The following is a 21,763-nucleotide window of genomic DNA, read 5'->3' as shown; positions in this document are numbered from 1 at the left end:
TAGTCAGGGTCCAGTGTCCGCCCATCCTGCGCGGACGTGACAGCTTCAGCTGGACTCTAGCTATCCTCCGGATCCAGCCCCGAAGGTCCTGCCACCTCTTCTGGCAGTTGCGGATCCGGCGCTTGTAGACCCCCACAGAACGAACAGCCCGGGCGATGGTCAGCCAGATCTCCTGCTTCTGGTGGGCATCAACCTGTGAGGATGACAAAGTGAAAAGTACATTAACACACATGCCTCACATTTGTGCAGCACATATTTGGATATACAAGTCATCATCACAAAGGGAAATTAATTACACAGGTAGTGCAACCATGGGGAAGGAAAAATCACCCACATGTCTGACATGTTAACAATGCCTGGATAGTTTAAGCTTGCAATAATGCACTTTAGCAGCAGGAAACCTATTCATTACATGTACCTACACACTTTGGGGGATGAAAGTAGTCAGTGAGAATGCTTGCCACTGGTGTACATACTGCTAGTCAGAAAACATGCATAAGTAGGAAGGCAGTGGACTGCACACTCACCTGCTCCCCTGGTTTCCCATAGAGCTTGCTGTACTGTGGAAGGAGCCCGTCCAGCAGGGCCTGGTTCTCCTCCTCAGTGAAGGCTGGGGCCCTCTCAAGAGTACGTGCCATAGCAGGAGCCAGAGGATGCTGAGACAGCAGCAGTGGAAACAGGGATGTGGTCCAGTAGCATGTAGTGCAGGCAAGTGAGCTCCCTGGGGGCCAGCCAGCCTTATATCTGTGCTGCAGAGGCAGAATCTGTGCCATGTGTCCCAAGTGATAGGTCCAACATGGTTGCATTCTATGAATCTGGCCAATCCCTTTAACCCCTTCAGTGCCCATGACGAGATAGTCTCGTCATGGAGCGCGGTTGCGCTGTGCCCATGACGAGACTATCTCGTCATGAACCCCGCCCGCTAATGAAACGCCCGGCACAGGGCGTGGAAAGGGCGGGGCACTGAAGAGGTTAAAAGTACGACTCGTACACGCCTTCTGCATCATTCAAATCTTCACCTTCATGGAACACTTGAAATTGCAACATTGTTGTAGGCATCCAACTGAATTTCCAGTGCACAACTCGTACAAGTTTTGAATCTGCATCCGTCTCCATGACAGTCCGGAGCCAATGGGTGCGCCCGTCTCGTTTAACTGACTGTACAACGTGTATTTTGAATATATACATGCACCCGTCTCCATACGATTCAATGGCCAAGGCGTACGCCTGACTTGGACCATGCCTGTCCGACGCGTATGCATGATAGTCACCCGCGTCGAACCTCATTGCATTCAATGACAAAGCGTACGCACGGCTCAGACATGACCCGTGCAATGCGTATGCATTGTCACCTGCGTCGGTCCTCATTGCATTCAATGACAAAGCGTACGCACGGCTCGGACATGACCCGTGCAATGCGTATGCATTGTCACCCGCGTCGGTCCTCATTGCATTCAATGACAAAGCATACGCACGGCTCGGACATGACCCGTGCAATGCGTACACAGTGTCACCTGCGTCGGACCTCATTAGTGTGACTATTATACGGATGCAACACACATATACTGGCCAGGGACACCTGTGCACACCTACCACACTACAGCATTGGCCACACAGTGTCCAATGGCATGTAAGGCTGCATTCCCTGGGTGTTGGGGGGGCACATCTGTTTTTTTGGCTGGCACTTTGTGCACCCACTCCCAGGCTGTGCACGTGTACATGGGGGCAGAATCCTTTGTGTGTTGTGCACATTACCACTGTGATGTGCAATTGTACAGTACTGGGCATGAGTCACGGACACAGTGTCAGATTGGATATGTTTAGGACAGGTCACATACACCCTGAGTCCCAGGCGTGATGGCATATACGTCACAGTGAGACCTGTAGCCACAATACTGATGTGCACCCATAGTCTGTGTGCATGTTATGTCTCAGATGTGTCTGATCAAATGTGCCCAATGGGTGACAGTCTCCACATCCATGTGGTATATGCATCACCCTTAATGGGGTGTGTGTCTAAGAGACCTACATGTAGGGCTGGCAGGAACAACAGTGGCCACTACCTGTGGGGCTTACGCTTGCCTTGTGGCGTGTACGTGCTACGCCATGTCTATTGCTGTGTTGATGTGGTAATACAGGGACCCTGGGTTTCTGTATGGCAAAGATCTGTGATGCCTGGGAGACATGAGGCCTCACTTGTCACTGTGGTGTGTGTTTGGAACGTTGCAGCAGCACATAGGTTGGGTGACACAGCCAGATGATTGACCATTGCACTACATGGGACTCATGTGGACATGTGGAATTCAGATGTGAGGTGGTGGTCTTGTAGGTGATATATGTGTCCATGCCCAACAGCACACACCTCAGTACATTGTGTAATGTCATGATCTAGCATGTGATATTGATCGTGGTCATGGCCACATGGGTGGATGAACTGACAATCTTCCTTTGTGCATCTCTGTACTGCAGGGCGCCAGCTGTCCATCGGCCGTTCCCAGACCTTGCAACCATGCAGGAACGCGACTGCATCAGACGGTACCGCTTCACCAGGCCACTGATTGCGGAGATGGCGGAGCAGTTGGTGCCATATCTGCTACCTGGCTGGACATACCCTACAGCACTGACCCCAGAGGTGAAGGTGATGGCAGCCCTGCACTTCTTTACTACTGGTACCTTCAGTACACTGTGGCTGATGTCACAGATGCCAGCTCAGCATGCCTGGCTTGTCGGTGTGTACTGACTGTTTCTCATTGTGTGTGTGTGTCAATGTTGTATTCCGCACTCCTACAAAACTCAGCTACTTGTTCATTTTTGTGTGTGTAGGTGACTCCGGATACCCCAACATGCCATGGTTGCTGACACCCCTCAGGAACCCTGTGACACCAGCCAAGCTGCGCTACAATGAGGCACATGGTCGGAGCAGGAGGGCGATTGAGCGGACATTCGGCCTCCTAAAAAGCCGCTTTCGCTGCCTGGACAAGATCGGATAGGCCCTCCCATATGAGCCTACAAAGGTGTGCAAAATAATCCTTGTCTGCTGCATGCTACACAACATGGCGGTGCAGAAGGAGGTGCCTCTCATCCATGATGATGATGACGATGACCAACCTCCGGCACCTGTGGAGGATCCCGGCCTGGGCCAAGATGCCAGTGATGATGAAGATGATGGTGACGTCCGCTCACAGCTCATTAACAACTTCTTCACCGGAATGTGAGTTTCCATGGTTGTTATGTGAATGTATGGAGGTAGCCTGGAACGTGTTGTGCCAGCTCTGTTGCTGTCTGAGTGTGTCTGTGTGCCACTTGACTGGATGCGTGCTGTGATGTGTCCATTCAGGTGGTGTGTACTCCACAATAGGGTAGTACTGCTAACTAGTGTTTGTGGAGGTGTCTTGCAACATGTTTTGGGCATGTGTAATTGCATTTCTCTCCTGTTCTTATGTGCTTTTGACTGTGTCTTGTCTATCCTTCCCAGGGTACTTTGCCTGTTGTGTGGTCAGCACTGACCCCCAACACCCAGTAGCCAACACCAGTGTGGAAGTTGACAATTCCCATCAACTGATGTACCACACATCCCTGGACTTCCATTCTCCAACACATTGAGAGCGTGTGTCCACTGTTACGTAGAATTACCGTGCAACTATTGGGGAATAAACGTGTTGCTGATGTGTAATGAACCTGTGCTACGCTTTGTTATGTGCATTGTCTGTCTTCCCACACCTGAGTGACATCTGCTTACCTCACCTGTGGACTTGTTACCACTGACTGGGGTTGGTGTTATGTCTGTGCATGCCAATGCGTCTCAGGTCAACATCATTGTGTGTGATGAGTAACATGGCCATGGTGAGTATGCTTTGTGTTGCCATAGTGGTATGTCTCCCTCACATGTGTCACATCACCATGACTCACCTTACTTTGGTCACATTGTTGCAGTATTTGGCATGCACTGTGTTGTGTAGCAGATCGACATCTCCCTGAACATGACAAGTTGGAATCACAACAGAGGCAAGTATGGTGTACTGGTGAGTTTATTTACAAACGTGTGTGGGAAGTGCACAGGATGGTGGGTGCTGTACATTGGTTTGGGAATCCAAAGTTCACATTGGAGTTGGAAGTGCTGGTAGATGAAATGTCCAGAGTAAAGTCCACAGTCATCTGCTACATTGGCCCAACATGAATCCTCCATGTCATGTGGGCGAATTGTGCGCGACTGGATAAGGTGAACGGGTTGCGCACAAGGAACATTGTCCAGAACAGGTTTAGAGGCCCTGGGGGATGTGCTGGGACATCTGCCTCTCACATGTCCTTCTTCGGCTGACCCTTCTTGTTCCGGGGGGGGGGGGCACCCTCAGGTGCAGGCCTCTGCGGTGCAGGGGACTCTCTGCCAGAGTCCTCCTCCCTCCCTGTGGCGCTGGCAGATGGTGTTGCGACAGATGTTGTGGCCACACAGGGAGGTGTGGATAGGTTGGTGTTGATCTGGCAGAGGCATTGGAGTATGTCCCGATGCACCGCAGTAATGGCATCCCCCTTGGCCTCCATGCGGGCATGGTGGGTGACCTGATCGTGTTGCATGTCCTTGAAGATCCCCACTACCTGTCCAAATCTTCTGGTGCTATCCTGGTACGCCAAGTGGGGGTCATCATGCAGTCCAGACCCCTCTGTAAGGCGCGCCCTCTGCCTCCCACCCCTCCCAGCACCCCTATCCACACGGGCAGGACCAGCGGCGGGACGCACAAGTGACACTGTAACCCCTTGGGTGGTGTTGCTGGTGGTGTTTGCTGTAGCTTCCAGGGTGTCCTGTGTCCCTGTGCTGTGGGTGTTGATTGACCTTGGTCTGTCCGTGTTGGCGGGGGTGCCCTGTTGGTGTCCAGATGCTGGAGGCGTAGGTACAGGGGGTGCAGATGTTGATGCTGCTGGTGCTGCATGATGGCTCACACCGGAGGGGCCAGGTTGGTCATCCGAAGAGGACAGTGAGAGAGTCAGACCAGAGAGCTCAGTGTCCGCCAGAGTCTGGGACTGGGTATCCTCATCATTTGGTGCTGGGTGCCCAGCACCACCTGTGTTTGGAAGAGACACACAATGTGAGTTATGTTTCTACATGCATCGATGGTTCACAAACATGACTTTTTCTACTTTTAGAACAGATGCCTGCCTGTACACTGCTTTTTCCCAGCTTGTCACGGACAGAGTTTGATATTGTTGTTGGCCATTTCCCAGCATGGCCTTGTGCTCCCCACAACAGAGCCCAGTGTTAGACATCTTGTCAGTCCCTTCCCACTCCCTGTGAGGTGAGTATGGTTCAGTTTGATCTTGCTGGGCCATGTGGGTGGGTGTAGATTGTCTGTGACTGCGAGTCCCATCATACCCTTGGCTGCACCCCCCTTCCCAGCATGCACATACTTCTTCCCTCTTGACTCTGCTTCGCTGTGAGGGGATGTGACAGCAAGGGCAAGATGGCTGACTGTGAAGTCCTGATGTTTGTTGTTGGCCATTTCCCAGCATGGCCTTGTGCTCCCCACAACAGAGCCCAGTGTCAGACATCTTGTCAGTCCCTTCCCACTCCCTGTGAGGCGAGAATGGTTTAGTTTGATCTTGCTGGGCCATGTGGGTGGGTGTAGATTGTCTGTGACTGCGAGTCCCATCATACTCTTGGCTACACCCCCTTCCCAGCATGCCCATAATTCCTCCCTCTTGACTCTGCTTCCCTGTGAGGGGGTGTGACATCAGTGGCAAGATGGCTGACTGTGAAATCCTGGTGTTTGTTTGGCTACAAGTCCAAAGTGAGCCCCTGTGCTTCACACAGCAGCACCCAGTACGGGGTACCTTTTGCTGATATTTCAATGAGGTGTGATTCAATGCATTGTACCCGGTGAGTTGTGTGGAGTTTGTGTTGAGGGAGGGTGTCTCCCCATGCTGGTAAGTATGGTCAGGGCTGTCAGTCCTCCTTCCCATCATGAAACGTGCTTTCTTTGTAGGGCGTGCAAGCTGTCTTTCAGGATGTCAGTCAGTGGTGTCCTGCTTCTGATTTGCACACAACCCCGAGCAGGGCCTTGTGCTCCCCACAGCAGGACCCAGTGCCAGCCATCTTGTCAGTCATTTTCCACTCCCTGTGATGTGGGCATGTTTCAGAGAGGTCTTGATGGGCCAATCAGGAGGGGGAGCATTATCTGTGACTACAGGCCCAATCATGCTTTTGGATACACTCACTTCACCTGCATACCCACTATTCCTTCCTGACAGTCAGCTGCATTGTGAGGTGGTGTGTTTGAAGTGGCAAACTGTCTGGCAGGGTCCATTTGGCTTTGTGCCACTGGCTTGCTCTATTTGTTTGTAGGTTGGTGCACGTCATGACACAGTTCCCAGTCACTATGAGATGGCAGGTATTGTGTTTGTCTGGCATACACATCTTGGTATGATTATCTATTGGTTATTGTAGCTTTGCTTGCGGTGCGTGGTTTCACTGTCCCCTTGCCACACAATCTTGGGTATGTTGTTTGTGTACTCACCAGGCGCTGGCATGTCTGTTAGGCCATGGACGCTCTCTGGTGGTAGGATGTCCCGCACCTTCTCCTCCCAGGTCCTGAAGTAGACTGGTTTGGCAGGAGGGCCACCGCCGGTGCACTGACTCAGGGTGTGATCTTTTTCGATGAGTTTCTTGACCCTCCTGCGCACATCATACCACCTGTTCTGGATTTCGTCCTTTGTACGCCTTGCAGGTGCTTGAGCGTTCACCTTGTCCACAATCCTCGCCCACATCTTGGTTTTCTGTGAGATGGGGGTCCTTTGGACCAATGTACCAAACAAATGTGGCTCTACTCTGATGATCTCATCGACCAGCACTTCTAACTCACTATCTGTGAACTTTGGATTCTTCTTTGGGGGCATGGTGATGGGTGGTGATGGTTAGGGATATGTGTGTGAGGGTGCAAGTGAGGGTGGTTTGGTGTTGGTTTTGCTGGGTGTTTGTGTGTGTGCTTTTGTATGAGGTGCTGATGGTGTGTGAATTGTGTGATGGGGAGTTGTGAGTGTGTCTGTGGTTGCTGTGTACAGGTGTTTGCTGCTGGCTGTGTCTCCTGTTTGCAAGGGATGATGGTAGGGATTGTAGTCCTTTATATAGTTGGAGTTGTGGGTGTGTCTTTGTCCCATGTTTTTTTCATTGGTATTTATTGGCTTTGTCATTGCTTGTTTGGTCCTTTTTTGTCTTTTTTCCTTTGGGTTTTGTAGGCATGAAGGAGACGTTCATGTGACGGAAACAGATGCTGCTGTTGTCTCGTGCGGGCTTCTCTGCCTCATTCACGCTGCCTATCTTCTGTGTTTGGTATGCGTCGGTCTCTATTGCTTGTGTGCCGGGTTGTCTGTGCACGTCGGTCATGCAGCTTGGTCTCTGTGCGAGTTGGTCTGCTTTTACACGCATTGCATCGTACTGCGCGAATCGTACATCGCGGTTACGGGTCGGTCGGGTTCATTCCGGGTTCGTGTCGGTCGGTAATAATCGCGTTGGTTTTCCGACCGGATCACTATTTTCCCTACGGCTCAGTCGTACGGCTTGTATTCCGTACGTGTCGGTTGTAATTCACATGCGTTGCATCGTACTGCACAGGTCGTACGGCGCTGGTCCGTGTCGGTCGGTATTCGGTCCGGGTCCGTGTCGGTTGGTTTGTTTTGCGGCCGGAATCGGAATCGGCCCCTAAATATAAAAATTGTGAAAACGTTGCATAGCATAGGATATAAAATTACTATTCCCACTCCATCAAGTTTAATAGTGGAGAAAGTGTTGGATAGCGGGAATGTAAAAATTACTATTCCCACTCCAGTGAGTGGAACAGTAGGGAAAGTGTTGGATAGCGGGTGGGTAAAAATTACTATTCTGACTCCAGCGAGTGGAACAGTAGGGAAAGTGTTGGATAGCAGGAGAGTAAAAATTACTATTCCCACTCCAGTGAGTGGAACAGTAGGGAAAGTGTTGGATAGCGGGAGTGTAAAAATTAATATTGCCACTCCAGTCAGTGCAACAGTAGGGAAAGTGTTGGATAGTAGGTGGGTACAAATTACTATTCCCACTCCAATGAGTGTAAAAGTAGGGAAAATGTTGGATAGTGGGTGGGAATAATTTACTATTCCAACTCCAACAAGTGTAATAGTAGGGAAAGTGTTGGATAGCATAGGGGAAGAACTTAGTATACCCACTTCTGCAATATAATTAAAATTAATTAACAATTAATTGATAAAAATGTATTTACCTCCCACCATTTTCCCCTATAAATGTCACCTCCAATATTGTAAAATATTAATCAATTTACATAGTTAATTAACAATTAATTGTTTAGCTAATGACAATTAACAATAAAAATAACCATCATATCTAAATTAATTCACACAATTAACACTATAAAATAACTTTTAATAAATATTATATAAAAAAAAATTGATTTAAAATTAAATTACTTCGCAACCTACTCCCCCTATCAACGCTCAACCTGCTCCTAAAAAAAGTACACAATTAACATATTAGCAAATTAATTGTTAATAATTAATATTTAATTAATTACTAATTACAATTAACATAAATACAATTAATTATTACTTGCTATTAATCAATTAATATATAATTAAAAAGTAATTAATTAACTTAGTTAACAATATAACTTATTAAATATTACATTATTAAATAATAAAATAATTAATTAATTAATTTCAATTACATTACTTCCCACCCTATTCCCCTATAAACCCACAACCCGCTACGGAATTAAATTACACAAACATTAATTTACATATAATTAATTCTAAATAAATATTAAAAAATATATTATAACTAAATTACTTCCCACCCTATTCCCCTATAAACCCACAACCCGCTATAGGAGTAAAATACGCAAAAATTATGTAACATAAAGTTAATAACTTAAAATAAATTCAAACATACATTACAAAAATAATATATAATTTTGACACATATACTAGCATACATAGCACAAAAAAAGAAAAATAGATATTATGAAAAACGATATTTCGAAATTCGATATCATGGAAAACGATATTTCTTACCTCAAATTAGATATTCTTCACAACTATATTTTGGGAATTCGATATTCTGTCCTCTCGATATTTAAAATTAAATATTTTGGGTGTTTACCCCTCTAACGAATAATGAGGACCCACTGTTCAGACATCTGTCACTCAAGAGCTAGCTCAGGCGCACAGACCATTGTTCATTTTGAGATCAGCCTCGACCATTGCTCGCCCACCTAACAAACCTTGTAATGTGATTTTTACACCATAGTTAAAGTCACTGAGGCATTTCACCAAATTCAATAGAGGGTCAATGCTATGCATAGTTCAAGAAATTCCTTCCTTATGTCACAATAAATCATCTGGATTTCATTCAGTTACTTTTACAAATGCTTCATTCACGGGTGGGGATGAATTGACCATTATTGCTTGGGTAACAGCTCTGCTAGCTGAACAAGTGTGGGCAGAGAAGCAGGCGTTTTTAAACTGCGAGCGAAGAAAGAAGCTTACCCTGAATTTCTTCAGCTTAAAAGTTGTGGGGCCCGTGTCTTGGAAACAGGGCCAGGTGGCGGCCGAGGTTTTCAAGGGTAGAATAAAAGTCCTAAAAGTCGTATGGGAAACATTCAGTCCACCCCAGCCTCAATCCTAAGAGGGGCCAGCAGCTATTCGGCCATGCAGACAAGTGTCCCATAGGTCAACATAAATGATCAAAGCACAGTGGCACAAACAGCATGTCAAGCACAACCCGGAATAGGGACTGGTCTTAGCTTCCGGGAGCTCTATTACCTGCTTCATATAAGAACTTACACAAGTGACAGAATAATCACTAGCCTGTTAGCCTATCACAGGAGTCTCTATTGTTGTCTGTCTGGAACTTAGAGGCTCTCTCTGGGAAAATTGAGGATGACGATTTTTTAAATCATTTCACATGGTGATCTTGCAAGAAACAGGAGCTCAAGGCGTGATAGATCTTCCAGCAATTTTGTGTTTCAGTAAAACAGCGATTAAAGCGAACACATTCTTCAGGAGGACTGGCCTTAAATGCAGCGGTGGATCTTAATGTCACAATAGAGGAGATCGACATTGACAACCCCAATCTGAAAGCAGTAAAGATCCGGTATTATACCTCATCAAGGGCATTCCCCTTGTTGATTATTATTGTTTAAATCCATCCACAGTTGGGAAACATGGAAGAAAACATTGAAACTTTATTGGGTTTTACAACCATTCAACCCACAATAAATCCAGCGCCTTATATTCCTATGACCGGTGATTTTTTTATGAACCTACTCCAGGTGGTGTACATGGATCAAATAGTGGAACCAATAGATCAGATTTGGCATATTCCAACATTTCAGTTATTTAAACAGTGGAAATATCCACGCTGGAGGCAATTTACAAGCAATATGGAGCACCTGGGCCTGGGAGTCCTGAATGGCCGGTCGGTCCCAGATATTCCGGCGCACGCAACGCATCACTCAGCAAATTCCAAATCAGTCATAGATTATACTCTAGTGTCTCTCCTCTTAATTCACATGGTGACTAATTATGAGTTGGGAAATAGGCTGGAAAATGATCACCAGCTGCAAATTATTCGATTACATTTAGGAGTCTCTTTCCATGAACAAGCTTTACCAGACATTGGTTATCCCTCAATAACCCACTATAAAAAACTGCAGTGGTCTGCAGCCTGCATCGACAAAGTAGAATATCAAACCAGATTCCAGTGGGAGATATCGCGCTAAACAACCACTAACCCTTTGGAGCAACGGGCTTAATTCTCAAAGCATTTACTGCTCCCTCTGTATTTCTCTGGACCAGGAAAACATCAGCCCAACTAATAACAGCAAAAAAGATGCTGAATCACGCCTTGAGGGTGCTGAGAAACAAATCAAACTCAAGTATACAGAGTGAGCTCCTACCTAAATTAAGACTGCTATACAAAAAAGCTGCATGGCTTTTGGGGGGGGGGGGGGGGGGTGAGAGTCAGAATTAAAACCAGCGACAGATGCGACCCCAGGCCCGGTGGTGGGACACAAACCCCGAGAAGCAGCAAATTCAGAGAGAAAGCGAGCTGGCTTTTACATTACACAGGGAGAGGGGGGAGTGAGGGGTGGGGGCTGTCTCTGGGCTGGTGATGGGGACGTGTAGACAGAGTACCTGTGCACTGCCCGAGGCACAGAGACAGATGGAGAAAGAAACAGACAGTGACAGATAGAGATAGAGACAGAGATAGACAGAGACAGGGACAGACTGACATAGACAGATAGAGGCAGAGACAGTTAGAGTTAGAGGCAGAGACAGATAGAGGCAGAGACCGACAGAGACATATAGAGACAGAGCCAGATAGTGGCAGAGACAGATAGAGGGAGAGACAGATAGAGACAGGGGCAGACAGAGCTAGATAGAGGCAGAGACAGGGACAGACTGACAGAGGTAGAGACAGACAGAGGTAGAGACAGACAGTGATAGAGACTGAGAGAGACACAGAGAGAGACAGAGATAGAGAGAGAGACAGAGAGAGAGGCAGAGAGAGAGACAGAGAGAGAGATAGAGATAGAGGCAGTGACAGATAGAGGCAGAGACAGATAGAGGCTGAGATAGAGACAGACAGAGACAGTCAGAAACAGGTACAAATAGAGACAGATAGAGGCAGAGACAGGAACAGGGGCGGACAGATAGAGGCACAGACAGACAGAGACAGACAGACAGAGACAGAGAGGGAGACAGAGACAGACAGGGACAGACCAAGACAGAGACTGGGACAGACAGAGACAGATAGAGGCAGAGACTGGGACAGGCACAGACAGATAGAGACAGAGACAGACAGAGAGGCAGAGAGACAGCGATGGAGAGGGAGATGGAGAGGGAGATGGAGGGAGACAGAGGGAGAGGGAGGGAGACAGAGGGTGACAGAGGGAGGGAGAGGGAGGGAGACCGAGAGAGAGAGAGAGAGAGAGAGAGAGGGAGACAGAGAGAGGGAGACAGAAGGAGACAGAGAGGGAGAAAGAGGGAGGGAGGCAGAGGGAGGGAGTCATGGGGAGACAGAGGGAGGGAGAGGGAGACAAAGAGAGGAAGACAGACTGAGGGAGACAGAGAGAGAGGGAGACAGAGAGAGAGGGAGACAGAGGGAGGGAGACAGAGGGAGGGAGACAGAGGGAGGGAGTCTGGGGTAAACAGAGGGAGGGAGAGGGAGGGAGGGAGACAGAGGGACGGAGACAGAGGGAGGGAGACAGAGAGAGGGAGACAGAGGGATACAGACAGAGGGAGACAGACAGAGGGAGGAGAGAGAGAGAGAGGGCGGGAGACAGAGAGAGAGAGAGAGAGGGAGACAGAGTGAGTGAGACAGAGGGAGAGAGAGAGAGAGAGAGAGAGAGAGGGAGAGAGAGAGAGAGGTATGTGTATGCCGGGTCTGGTGGCCCAGTGGACGAAGGCATCCGCTGCAGGGGCCTGTGTTCAACCTCATGGTCACAGGTTTTTTTTGCTCTAGAACGCCACATTTGCCACATTGTTTGCTGCTGCCCAGCCCTAATGGAAGACTGGTAAGAAAGTTTTTTAATCGGAACATCATGTGAACATGCCGGCAAGCAGTTATAGCCTGTCTCCAAGGGGATGATTTGATATTTTGCAGAAAAGTTTTAAAAGATAGGTCTATTGCTGAGTCCAAATCTTGCAATGTGTGAGCTGTAATGGCCACTGACAGGGTTACATGCAGTGTGTATGAGGCCTATCTACACTGAGTTTGTTTTATTTTGAACAATGAATTTTACTGATATACTTGATTGAACGTGTTAAACAAGATGGTTTTATCTTTGATTATTATTTAGACTTAGGACGAGAAAGGATTTTATCAAAGGCACGTTGCACTTTTCTGACTACTTTGCACAAACTGTGTTGGTAGTATACTCCAGCTGTAATGGCACTAAATCAGAGTAATAAGGTTCATGAATTGTACAAATTGTAGATCAGTACCACCCTAATTAGCTCTCTCTTTGAAATTTATGGAAAGATTTCTGAGGGTTTTTAACTGTTTGAAGATGGTTTTTAAAATGTTATTTATTGACGATGTGCTATTTGATGTTTAAATTGTGTTATATTGTAAGTTGTAATGAACTGAACAACGAAGTTTCATTTATTCATTAATTTATTCAACAATAGTCCTACTTTACTGTCTATTAGGGCATACAGATTAGTTCTTTGTTAGGGTCTGAGGCAGGCCAGCAAAAATGTCACTCTGCCTTACAACTCCCAGCAACAGAGAGCAAAGTCAAAATTGAAACAGTAACGAGCACTAGTTCAGCGATCGGCATACGTTTTTTAACGTTTGTCAAACAAAATGGCGCACCTTTCTTACGCAGAACAGCAAGACTGTGCAAAGTCAACATCAATTGATGATTAATTGACAGCAAAGAGATAGTTTAGCCTTTGGAAACAGACAACTCTTACCCGTACTGAACAATTCCCATGAGAGGAGATTCAGAGCCAACATGAAGAGCTTGAGCCATCTCAACAAGAAACAGTTTCTGAATTTGAAAACGGCGTTTCCCAATGCTCCAACTTCCATCAATCAAAAAGGCCAGGTCAATTTTGCAGTCTGGAGAATAGGAAAGATGAATTGCAGCATATGAGTAGATTCTTGTATTCAAATACACTCATATTGTATGCCTTAGTTTACAGTATGCAACATATAAATGTCTTACTCTGTATAGCAAGAAAGTGATTCCTTTATGAGTAAATTAGTAATCTAGAATTTGAAAATCACAATCCATCATAAAATACTTCCTCATTGATGCAAACATAGTGTTATCTATGGGAGCACATTTGTGACGTGATGTGTATATTTATGCACTCTTCAGCCACATAGATATGGTGCATGGTCCTGGAGCTATTTTTACAAATAGAAAACTCAGGCCTTTTTTCTTACATTCAGCTTGTATTTCAAAATGTTATTTATTCCAGGTGTAACATATCAAAATAATTAGTAGTCTGTAGGAATGCCTTTTTTCATCACGTTCAAATGAAAAGTATCCATAAAACCTTTGAAGTTGATACCACTCGTGACCATGGCACGTTTGGGACTCAAACCCATCCGCGATCATGGCTATTGTATTATGAAACCCAAACCACATCATGCAGTAACATAGGCAGGGTACGCCTCTGAAGACATGCTTTTCGACAGCAATGACCCGTCTTAAAGGCACATAATGTTCTGAATAATATTCTTTTTGTTTGTTTATAAGGTTGACATAAATAATTACTATTTCTGTATGCTTTCATGACACAGTTAAAATCATTATTTCGGTATTACTTCCTCATCCTAGTATTTACATCATGCAGAGGCGCAACTAGAGTAACATTTCGGGGGGAGGGCTAATACAATTTTTTTGGGGGGGAGCAAGTCTTCCAGCAATAGGCAGAGTGGAGCTGCAGGGGCTCTAAGAAGGGGTGCAAACACAACAAAGCCTTGTTATCAACTAAATGGTGTTTTAAAGACCTGTGAAGTACTAGGGTGTGGCTGTGTGTGCGCGCGGTAAGCTGTCTCAGCCTGGCCTGCCACACACGACGGGGAGGAGGGGGTTGAAGCCCTTTGAGCCCAATGGGCGTTGCGCTCCTCATATCATGGCATGTGTCCAAATCCCAGGAAACAAAAAGAACTCTTCATCCAGTGATCTGCCTATAGAGTCACAACTCTACCAAGAATCTTCTTGAGTTGACTACTAGAGCAAGATAATAGACCACAACTGATCAGGCAAGGCATGAATTTCATAAGGACTGGCATGAGTAACAATAATTGGAGCAAAGACATTACCTATAAGCAAAGCACTGCCTCCTCATTTTGTCTTCACGCCAGTCCTAACATTGTGAAAATCTACCAGGCAGATGCAAATGACGTGACCAGCCCACCGATGCATCTACTCAGAAAAAGCAATGTTCAGCCACAAAAGAGTAAAAAAGAACAAGAGTAAAAAAGAAAAAAAGGGAGCTTGTCCTCAAAACAAAAAAAAGGAAAAAGTCTGGTGGACAGCCACCAAAACCGATCGATGGTAGTTGTTCATCAAACATTTTGCACGCTGAAAGGAACTGCTGTGATGGTCATTCGTTTCAAGGTACAGAAATGGCTTCTGGACAGGAGGTCAGCTCTAAATTTGACAGAAGGTAGTCTGTAAGGGTAGTGATGGAGCAAGGTTTGATATAAAAAGAAACTTGGTCGTATGCAATCCTCTCGAATAACCTGTAACATTATAACCAACCTGTCTGTAAGTACTAATTTTGCACCACATTTTACATATCGTATCTAGTGGAAGCTTTTCTATGTGCTTTGCTAATGAATAACCCGAGTGTCCTAAAAATGGCTGCCAAAAACACGGGAACTCTTCTGCTCATGCAACTACCACATCTACGTGGTATGATGTCTTCTGTCGCTTGGGGGGAAACCTTTGCAGCTGCGCAATAGCTTTTAATATGGCTGCTTGAAACCCTCGCACTAATGCACATGCTGTGCTGAAACTAACCTATGCAAGTTTTACTGAACCATTAATGCAAAAGATTTAATAAGTAAATGGGGTTAGAGTAGAAGTAAGTGGTATACAGTGAATTCATTTAATTTTGTATTCTAACATGTTCTTCTCTGACTTTATTAATAGCTCATATTTGGGCCTTGGAAGGTGACCACGTCTCTGTTTCCTTGTGGCAACTACGCATGCGCGACATCTGCTTGTCCTGAGACCAATGCGATCATTGAATGGCTGCCAAATTCTAAGCCTAGAAAGGACATGGGAAGAATACCTTTTGACCCTATGAGAGGAACAAGATGAAACATTGTAGTACAGTTTTATCAATATGCATATGAAATGCTTGTGGGAATAAAGCTTGTGGGTATTAAAATTAAGGGGCGGGGAGCTAGACAATAGAACTAAAGAAAATGATTGCACTTAGTATGGTGTGATGTCCTCACACCACTGCTTGGCCCAATCAAATTGCGGGTGTACATGGAATTGCAACATTTGGGGGTGGATCATACATTTGAATTGGTATAAAAGAGGTAAGTTCTAGATAGTTAGACACACTTGACCCATGAGATGCCGATGCTATGCTGAGATGCTGCCTGATTTTACTGCAATCTCACTGAAGAATCCAACACTAGGGAAAATTCGCGGAACAACCGAGGAGGCACATCTAGGAAGGGGTCGGGACGAGCCCGAGCTGGAGAGTGTAGCACCAGAGAGGGGTGTAACGCTGGTGTTACACTAGAAGAGGTCTTAAACCTGTCCTGAATCCTTGATACTCTAAGGTCTAGGTCCTCACACCATTCTAGGTAAATATATTTCTGTGGGTTGTGCTTCGTATTTGCTCTCTGTTCTTTCTCTCCTCAGGTACTGTCATCATATGAGATTAATTAATGTGAATTGAATTACAAACTAATCGAACTGCCTTTCCTGATGGAGAATCTTAATGTATTTACGTGTATTTGATTTGACTCACAAAAAAATTATTAATTCAATAAACCTTTAAAACTCCTACTGAGTCTGTGGTTCTTTGAATAAAATTGAATGTATTTGTTTTACCATTATCATTTCCTCCCTATTCTAATTTACTACTAGATCTTTCGAACGTACATTTACTCAGGAGACAGGAATGGTAAGATCACTGGTGTAAAGATTTCCTAGGGTAAATAAAAATTGATGACCAGTGGATATTTGAAAACTCATTGAGTGTATGAATGTATATGGGACCAAATGAGTGTTGTGTGTATGTATGTATAGAGTTGGTAAACTCAGCTGCATCAGTTTTTCTTGGTAGCAGAGGCATGGTTAATATAGTTAGTTAGGAGAGGATTGTATTTGAAATCTTGATTTATTGATTTATATTTTAACCAAAACCCGTTATGTATTGTTTTATGTTGTCTGGAAATTCCCGGGAATATTGAATAGTGGGTGGTAAATGGAAGCCACACTGCAGTGAGGTTATTGGTCTGGATAGAGAAAGTGCTGAAAGTTACGCAGGACTAGAAGCACTAAGTTAGGGAATAATTTCTTGTATGATAGTGAGAGTAATTGGTAGCGAGAAGTTCGCTGGTGAAATTTTGGTATTATATCACCTAGAAAGTGTAATGTTGAAAGAGTAGCAGGTTCTCTGATGCTTGTGTGAAGAGTAAGCGGAAAGGTTTTACTCGTAATGAAAATAAATCTTACTATTCTTTGAATTAGTGGGTCAGACACAATAGCAAACGTTTTTACGTTGTTAATTAATGAAAATTGTGTGAACATTTATGAGAAAATAAGTTTTCGCATTACCTTTTAAAGGAGAGGTCAGTTGCGGGTGCTGCACTGACGTTACTGAGAGCCGCACTGGGATTGGTTGAAACAGCGGACGTAGTTGACGCAAAATTGTAAAGGAGGGGTCAGTAATAAGGAGTGATACTGACGTCACAGAAAAAACTGTGCAAGCATTGGCTGAGCGAGCGAACAGAGTAGAAGTTGATTGGTTTTCAGACTAGAAAACGCCCTGGGGTTGGAGAAGTTTTTAGAATTAAAGCAAGCGTCTGCTTGGTTGACAAAATAGAAATCCCAAGAATAATAACTGATAGTGGAGTTTGCATGTACGATCCAATGTTAACAGGGACTCGTCCAGATAGAAGATTTATAGGGTTTGCTTACGAACAGTACCTTAACAAGCACAAGCACGCAATGTATGGAGAAAAGAGAAAAATTTAATTTATGCAAAATGTTAAGAATTATTTTAAAAAGGACAAACCATTAAGAGTAGAGAGGGGGTTCTCATTCCTCCTCCAAATACGCCTGCATCATACATGATGGTGGAGAGAGGCTATCATACCTGTGTATGGTTAGAAAATTGGGTAGAATACACAAAAGATGATGGAATATTAGCATTTCCTGAGTACGGAAGTTTTAATGGAAGCATATTGTACAATTTAAGAACACAAATGAATCAGAACCCAGACCCAGATTCACCCAGTATGAGGCTTTAGAAGAATGGGAAATGGAAGCCTTTGATCGTGATAGTCCACGAAGTAACAGGACCTTAAGCAAATATCATCCGAAATTTCCCTGAGAGAATAGAGATAGTCAAATGAAATGATGGAGACAGGCCATGGTGGCAGAAGGTTTATATCCTGTGTTAACATTAGGAGAAAAGATGGGAAGAAAATGTACAGAGAAAACCAAGCACTTAACCATGATAGGTAGCGGAGAAGCAGAAGAGGGATACTTAGAAGACATATTGATGAAAAGTCCTCCACCTTATAATGATGGATTCAATATAATGACCCCTAGTGCCCCGATGATAGGAACACCTTTGATTCCCCAGATAATACATGACATAGCAGACAGGGTACTTCAAGAAAAGGAAAAGGAAGCAATAAATAAGAATAGAGATGAACTGATCCAGAAAATAGCTCAGATAAATGCACATCCTGAAGCATTGAGTATACCAGTGACAATAGGTCGAGTAGCCCATTGTATGGCGAAAAGTCCAACTGTTCTAAAATTCCTGTAATGCCTACCCCACGCATATAACCTAGAAAAGATGATAGTAGATGACCAAGCAAGTGAATGTGAATCAGTAATATCATTAATGGATTTGCCCATAAGAGAGCCAATGATGAAAACCCCAAAGAGAAATGTGCCCGGTTGTACGAAGGAAGTTAGATTAGAAACATCATCAGGAACCAGAAGTGCCACAATAGTAACCCCAGAAGATATAGAGAGATGGTCTCAAGAAATGGAGAAACCAAAGTCATAGCCAAAATTATTAGATATTTTCAAATTAAGAGTAGAATTGGAAGAAATGATTGCTGGAAATGTGGGTCTAGACAGAGTAAACACATACAGCGAGGAAGAATTGCTGTTTATTTGTAGAAGCATTACACGAAATACAAAGACATTCCATGAAAAACTGACAAATTTGGCATCAGAAATGGAAATTGACATAGGGAAGTCAAAGGTGTTAAAGAAACCATATAGAGCAGAATTTTCTGATTAGGATTTGGAAAATATGAATGTGTCTGGAACAAAATTACAGATCCGGGAGTTGTTATTTCGGCTACAAAAATGGGGAGATCTTGAAAGATAGAAAGTTAGGTGGGCAAAGAAAAAGGAAGAATCACAGGGAAATCGAACATCTGAATATGCCATGAGAGAAACAGAAAAGGCTGAGAGTTTGTATTCGATGAGGGAAGTACCCAGAGGGGGGTACGTACATGTACCATGGAATAGACAGGACATTTTGTCATTTACGAATGATTTCCCAAAATTGAGAGAGAAACCAGTGGGGTGGTACAGACAAGTTGAGAGGTTTGTGAAAGTTTCAAAGGTCCTGTTAAAGGATCTGGATGGTTTGTTTGACATCGTAGTACCTGCGGATTTGTGGACAGAGTGTAAAATTACTATAGATTGACCTAGTGAGGAATATCCAAGAGATTCAAAGACAGGAGCCCGGTCGGAAGATGTAATGAAAACATTTCATCAAGTAATCACTTTTCTAAAAAGTAAAATTCCCCTGAAAGAAACTGATTGGGTAAAAATAGACAGGACAACCCAAGAGAAAAATGAGTCAGTACATGCCTACCATGACCGTCTTTTACAGGTGTTCAAACAGTATAGTGTGTTTGAAAGTTTAGAAAACATGGCCATGACTCATTTTGTGTATCGATTTATAACTGGGCTGAGATTGGATATATCTCAAATGATTAAGCAGCACAGGCTGTGTTGGCAATCAAAGCACATTGATGACATTTTAAAATATGCTAAATATTGTGGGGATGAAATTGATAACAAACGAAAAGCTTTAGAAGAAAAAGTAATGTGGCCTCAAGTAAAATTGGCTGAACAGTAGGAGCTTCAATTAAATAAACAGTCAGAAAATCAAGGAAGAGCACAAAGTCAAAGTGACAATAATGGGGGAAAACCACGGGGAAGGTTGTATCGGGAAGAGGCAAAGAAAAGATTTCCCCGTCATAGGTGCGGGAAGTTGGGGCATTGGAAAAACGAGTGTAAGGTCACACAAGTTAATAATGGCCCGAATCAAAATTTAAATTCGCAGACGCAGAATGAGGTGTTAATCAGTCATCAGCAACAGGGTATGGATCTACAGAGTCAATTGCCACCTGCCCCTAAATCAAATTTTGTGAGTCAAGCCAAGTACAGTGTGGACGCCGGATTTCCAGAAGGAAGTGAGAACATTTTTGTAACATCACAGTTTCTTTTGCACGATTCCCTAATTGATTATGAGCAGGAATGACGGTGCCTGAGGAGGGAGGAAGGGGAGTGCGTACTTGGCACATCCCTACTGGTAGATCAGTCAGGTCCATACGTAGAAGGTAAAGTAGAAGGAAATGATATCACTTTCTTGTTGGATACTGGTGCTACCAGGTCTACTGTGAGAACAGCAGACATTCCAAACCTGCCCCTCGCGGGTGAAGACATCCAAGTCGTAGGTGTTTCAAACAAATGGATTAGAACCCTGATCACAGAACCAATGGAGGTGTGAATTGGAAATTTTAAAGAAATGCATACATTTGTGGTGTGTGATTCAAGCCCTATAAACTTGCTTGGAAGGGACTTACTGTGCAAAATGAATTGCACCATATTTTGCACACCGGATGGTGTTGCAATACAAACCCCAGATGAAGATGGAGTTTACAAGTTCATGTTAGCTAAACAGGGAACAGAAGTAAATGAATTATATCTGATGATGACACAAAATGAATTACATGCTGAAGTCAAACTGACTGTAAATGCAGAGCTATGGGATTTTACTGGAAAAGAAATAAGATTAATGGCAAATGTAGATCCTGTAAAAGGGACAGTGAAAGAAGGTGCTGTTTATCCGAATACCCGACAATACAAAATGAGTCCAGAAGTAAGAGCAGGTGTTGCAGCAGAGATTGAGCGATTAGTCGAACAAGGTATTTTGAAAGAAATAATGAGTAGCCCATGTAACTCACTTATAATTGGCATTAAGAAACGGAAAGTATTGGGTGGTTCAAGATCTTAGGAAAATTAATAAGATTGTGGTACCGTGTCCAGTAGTGCCTAACCCAGCTGTGATTCTTTATCAGATACCATGGAAAGCAGGGTGGTTCACAGTAATTGTTTTATGTTATGCATTCTTTTCTATTCCATTGCATCCAGATAGCAAGTTTTTATTTTCGTTCAAATTTGAAGAGCATGTTTACGTGTGGAATCGTGTGCCTCAAGGGTACACTGATAGTCCTTCAATCTTTAATCAGATTCTCAAAAGAAGCCTTGAATCTCTTGTATTGCCCAGAGAGTCCATCTTGGTGCAATATATTGACGACCTATTGGTGGCGTCAAATACACGAGATGACTGTGTTACTGATTCAATTGCATTGCTAAATCATTTGGCAAAGGGTGGACAAAAGTGTTCCCTGAGAAATTTCAGTTTTGCAAAAATTCAGTTAAATATTTGGGACATCAAATAGAGAGAGGAACTAGAAGGGTGACCTCTGAAAGAATCAGAATAATAAGACAAATGCAGTTGCCACGGACCCAAAAAGAAATAAGAATGTTCCTTGGAGTTGTAGGATGTTGTAGGGAATGGATTGTAGGATTTGCTTTACTAGCTAGCCCCCTGATACAGATGACCAGAAAGGGAGCGAAAGATCCTATAGAATGATATGATGAAAGCATGGGATCTTTTAGAAAGTTGTGAGATGGTTTCTGTGAAGCACCTGCTTTAGGAATGCCGGACTATTCAAAAGAATTTGCAT

The 21,763-nt window shown here is 44.3% G+C and overlaps 1 protein-coding gene across 1 annotated transcript in view; it reads right to left on the bottom strand.

Moving 5' to 3' along the window:
- The window catches only part of VIT (vitrin), a 1,751,009-nt gene that overhangs the window by 460,350 nt on the left and 1,268,896 nt on the right, over positions 1-21,763 (bottom strand). Inside the window, exon 16 of the mRNA XM_085611942.1 lies at positions 13,459-13,606. Within this exon, the coding sequence (XP_085468068.1) occupies positions 13,459-13,606 (148 nt within the window). The remainder of the gene's footprint in view (positions 1-13,458; positions 13,607-21,763) is intronic.

Source organism: Triturus cristatus, chromosome 6, assembly GCF_964204655.1.
Source record: "Triturus cristatus chromosome 6, aTriCri1.1, whole genome shotgun sequence".
In the NCBI taxonomy this organism is placed as follows: domain Eukaryota; kingdom Metazoa; phylum Chordata; class Amphibia; order Caudata; family Salamandridae; genus Triturus; species Triturus cristatus.
The sequence above is the reverse complement of the archived record's forward strand: the minus strand, read 5'-3'. Positions and strand labels throughout refer to the sequence as shown.